The sequence below is a fragment of the Austrofundulus limnaeus genome, unplaced genomic scaffold, assembly GCF_001266775.1.
Source record: "Austrofundulus limnaeus strain Quisiro unplaced genomic scaffold, Austrofundulus_limnaeus-1.0 Scaffold54, whole genome shotgun sequence".
NCBI classification, from domain to species: Eukaryota; Metazoa; Chordata; class Actinopteri; order Cyprinodontiformes; family Rivulidae; genus Austrofundulus; species Austrofundulus limnaeus.
The window spans coordinates 1,337,487-1,341,973 of record NW_013952456.1 but is presented as its reverse complement, the minus strand read 5'-3'; the positions used below and the strand labels follow the sequence as shown (position 1 = coordinate 1,341,973).

At 40.5% G+C, this 4,487-nt stretch overlaps 1 protein-coding gene across 2 annotated transcripts in view; it reads left to right on the top strand.

The window, feature by feature from the left end:
- Positions 1-1,127: 1,127 nt before the first annotated feature.
- plcd1b (phospholipase C, delta 1b) overlaps positions 1,128-4,487 on the top strand; it is a 9,852-nt gene continuing 6,492 nt past the window's right edge. Inside the window, exons 1-4 of one of the 2 annotated variants that reach the window (XM_014008962.1) lie at positions 1,128-1,509; positions 2,890-3,048; positions 3,657-3,885; positions 4,059-4,188. In XM_014008962.1, coding sequence (XP_013864416.1) covers positions 1,476-1,509; positions 2,890-3,048; positions 3,657-3,885; positions 4,059-4,188 — 552 coding nt within the window. In that variant the 5' untranslated portion in view covers positions 1,128-1,475. Of the gene's footprint in view, positions 1,510-2,397; positions 2,620-2,889; positions 3,049-3,656; positions 3,886-4,058; positions 4,189-4,487 lie in introns of those variants that run through there. The other variant, XM_014008961.1, reaches the window with a different exon arrangement.

Here is a 4,487-nt window from a genome sequence, read left to right as displayed (position 1 = left end):
TACGCCAGTTTCCAACCGTCCTCCATCCGAAACCGAGACATCGCAATCCAGGAACGCCAACCTGCACTTAAGTACAGTTTGCTACTGCCCTCCTCTGTGATTGGAGAGTGGGCCCTTCTTTGCTTTTTCTTTCTTTTTGCACACTTTGTACTTGATGATCTGTGGCGGCAAAGCAGAACTCTGATACGTGAGGAGAAAAACAGCCCAACTATGGTTGGCATCAGTGGTATGTGAGGGACAGCTGGGCCTGTTCTTGCTTGTTTTATGAATACACAAACCTCATCCAGATGTTAGGATTTTTTTTCCCACCATATCTGAGGAGTTATATGTTGCCTTACAATGACTGCTTTTTCTTTTTACTAAAGCTGTATTTTAGTATGTAAAACCACAAAGTAAAAAAAAAAACACATTTGAACTGAAATGTATAGGTTTTTGGTGATTGCACATGTAGACCAAGGCCATAAATATAACATGTTTGGAGATGCTGTTTTTTCCTGCTCATTTCTCTGAACTCTGTCGACTTTAGAAGTGGTCATCTGCCCACTGTCCTCATGTTCTCTCTTCTGATGATGCGTTCAAGCTCTGGTGCTGACGGTGCACAGAGGGTAAGCCAGGTCTGAAAGGGAAGTGCTGAAAGCCACAGGCGCCTCCCCATCCCATCCCAACACACGCACACACACACCACTGATTGCAGCGCTATTATCCTGCCGAGACAAAGCTGCACAAGAAAAAGGAAGTACAGACTTAATCTGTCCTATTCACTGTCACCAGTACCCTCCAAATACACAAACAGCTCTTGGGGCCGGCGGTGAAGCAACTGCCTCTGCAGGAAGAAAACTCTCTGATCATATTTACTTTGTGTGCAAAGGAGGGACAGGTGCTCACATGAAAAATACATTTGCCAAAGGCTCCATCGGAGGTATAGATATTAATTTCAGACTGCATGAGTTGCCTCCCTTCCCAGTTCATTCACATTGTTCCATTTTAGAAAAGAGCTGATTGGGTTACTGACTCTTGTGTTCTCACTCAGCACGATTTTAAAAGGATATATTTCACTATAACAAGAAGGATTACTAGTAAAGAAGCATATTTATCTTGCTGGCATCAAGGCCTCGTTAACCTGTGCAGTGCATGATGGCACAGGCCAGAGGAAAGTGTAACCCTATGCTGTTGTGACATCAGCAGAGCAGCTTGAATGGCAGGCTTGTCAAACCGGTGTTGGAGCCTGCAGCAGTGCCTCAGTTCACATTACCAGCATTTACTCACCTGTGCGGCTGCGTTCTGTTACCTTGTCCTCATTATCACTTTTACCAGCAATAAACTCTAATTTTCTTCCCCTTTTTTTAAACCTCAAACTTTGCACATGGGAACAAGGAGCAACCAAACCTAAAACGGTGGAAGAAGAGGAACAATTAAAAGTGGGGGAGTAAAACAATTTCTGGCAAAACAAGAAAAATTATTTAAAAAAAGGTGAAATGGAAACAAATGGGATCGAAAAGAAAGCGACAGGTAAGTTTTTTAAATTATTTTTTTAATTATTATGTTAAGTTTTCTTGCTGAAGTTTTGCATCTATGGGTGTATAGCCACTTTAAGAACTGTAAACCTTAATGTTTTCCCTGCGGATTTAAATTAAATCATGTTTTCTTATGTTTTACACAAACTGTGTATATTTTAGCTGTATAGTTTTAAAGAAGTCCCGACCCAGTTTTGATTCTATATATTTTAAAATCCGTTTTCTCTGCTGAAAGGTGTGGCCGCGTCCTCTATTTTTCTTTCATCTTGTTGCAAAAACAGTATACAAACCATTACAGCGCCAAGATTTTATTTAGACAAACAACTTTACTTTAGCATGAAAGCCATTTAAAATTTAGTCCTTCTCGACTTGGATTTATTATTTTACCAGTGTTTGATGTGTAGACTACTAAAAAAATAAAAAAAATGTAAAGACAAACTACGTAAATCACAGCGACCGGAAGTACCGCGTGTCACCGCTAGAGGGCGCCAATGCACCGAAGTTTTATTTAAACACAACAATGTTTAAAAAAAAAAACTGTATAAAGTCACGTTTCACAAATTCGATTTATGTTTTGTCATGTAACGGGGTACATTTAAAACATGTTTGCTTTGTCTTGGCCGGGTAAGAAATGCTTTGTAAATTATTCCTGTTGCTCGCAGTTAATGATTAGCTAGAAACTGCTAAGATAATAATAGTGTTTGTAGCTTCCTCGTCTCCTGGCTAATTTTTAAAACAGCCTTGGAGCATGCTTTACAAACACTGTAGGCCGATTCGCCCTTGTTTATTTTGTTTTTTTACTTCCTCCCAAGTATGCCGAAGATGCTTAAAACTCTTCCAAACGAAGTGCAGCTTTAAAGCTTAAAGCGGGTGTCAGCGTGTCTGTCAGCTGACTGTCCGAGGGAAGTCCTGCAGAATAAGTAAAGTTTAGGGTCAGTCCACGCCCTTCTGCAGACTCTCTGCTCCTCTTCTCACAGTGTCTCAGTACACGAGAGTAGAGGCAGCATGTCGTGCTTGCAGAAACAGCCTAAACTCAGCAGATCTGAGGAATTACTTCACCATGCCAGCAGCCAGAAGACCATACAAATAAGCGCTAGACTTCTAGGTATGTTGCACTGCAAAAATAAATGTGTTAACATATGGTACTGCAAGGTTATTGAGGGTCCAACTACAATTGTGTTCAATGTGTTGCTTTTTTATGACATGTTGAGGCTTCTAAAAGCTGATATCTGTCATTTTAACTGAGTTTTATTTTGAAATGAATGCAGGAAAAGTGGGATGGTGGGTTGTGTAAGCTGGATTCATATCAGCAGGCTTTGAATGTGTTCAGTTTTTGCTATGCTGATTTTTCCTAAATGCTTCCTGGTTTTCTCAGGTATGGAGGGAGATCCGGACCTCCAGTTCCTCCTGACTGGTGGAGACCTCCTCAAGGTCCGGTCCCAGTCCTGGAAGAAGACCCGATTMCTAAAACTGCAGGATGACTGCAAGACCTTATGGCGTCAATCCAAGAAGCCTTTCAAGTCCAGCCAGACATGTGAGCGCTTCCCCCTGCATCCCACCTGCATCCCACCTGCACATCTGTGTACATAAGTCTGARCAAGTGTCGCGCGCCTTCTTTACTTTTGACTTTTTATTACTTAGCAACATCAAACTCGTGTTTTCTATGTTGACACACTTCAGGCTATCTCTGATAACGTTTCACCTAAGATAGATTTTCCCCTCATGCATTACAAGAATGGAGAATCAATCATAAAGTTATAAAGTAGGCTTTTGGCCTTGTTCTTATCACACTCATGATGTCAGTTCAAAGGGTGTCATTGTTGGAATAGTTTCTTTTACATGAGTAGAGTAGTATCCTAAAACAGGTCCTGTTATAGTATTTGCTTCCTGTATTACATCCACACACTGCTGTCAAAGGATCTCCTATTGATTTAGTCATATTTGCCGTGTTGCATAAAAGCATTGCACTTCAGTGTGACTTTAAAAACGGCAGAGAAAATCTCTTGTTTACCAAAAGAGTGGTTCACTAACGCTTTAGTTAAAACATCTTTTAATAGAACCACACATGCTTTTTATTTATAAGACAGAATATCTTAATGTACCAGAAACAGTACATAAAACAATAAAATGTATATATTTTAGTTCCAGTTACCAGCATCTCATCGGTGCAAATTGGTCGTCAGACGGAGGGTTTCAAGAAGAACACAGAGGAGCAGGTGGAGGGCCGCTGCTTCACCATCATGTTTAAGGGCCGCCACAAGAACCTGGACTTGATGGCCAGCTCTGAGGAGGAGGCCGGGCAGTGGGTCCGAAGCCTGCAGAAACTCATCTCCAGCATAAACAACCAGAGCAGGCAGCAGACCACAGAGCAGTATCCTTAAATGAATGTTTGTTACAGAAAACAAAAGAACATTTTATGCCTTCTGAATATAATTACTTTCAGATCACTTTCTATATTTTGAAGTTTGATAAACATAAAGCAAACTTGTTGCACAGCCCGGGCCGTTCTTCTTGTGTCCTCTCCTTACATCACAAACATCACAGCTGGATCTTCAGCTGCTTGAGGAAAGCAGACAAAAACAAAGATGATAAGCTGTCTCAGTCAGAGATGAAGAACTTCCTGCGGATGATCAACATGGAACTGGATGATGAATACGCTGAAATGATTTTCAAGGTGACGCTGATGTGCAGAGCCCCCCAGAAGACCCCCAAAATCTATAAGTTATTATGGTCAAAATGACAGTTCATTTCTAAACTGACTTAATAATTGAAGTATTAGAAGGAGATGTTTTCAAGTTAAAGCAAATTGGAACCGTATGAAAAAAAGGAACTCCTGTTTATTTTAACTTTCATTTTATTGCAGATTGTTTTCATGTTGTTTAATATACACCTACATATACATATACATTACTCCTGTAGCACATTTAAAAAGTTGTTGGAATGAGGAAAGTTAGAGCCAGTATTGTGTCTAAT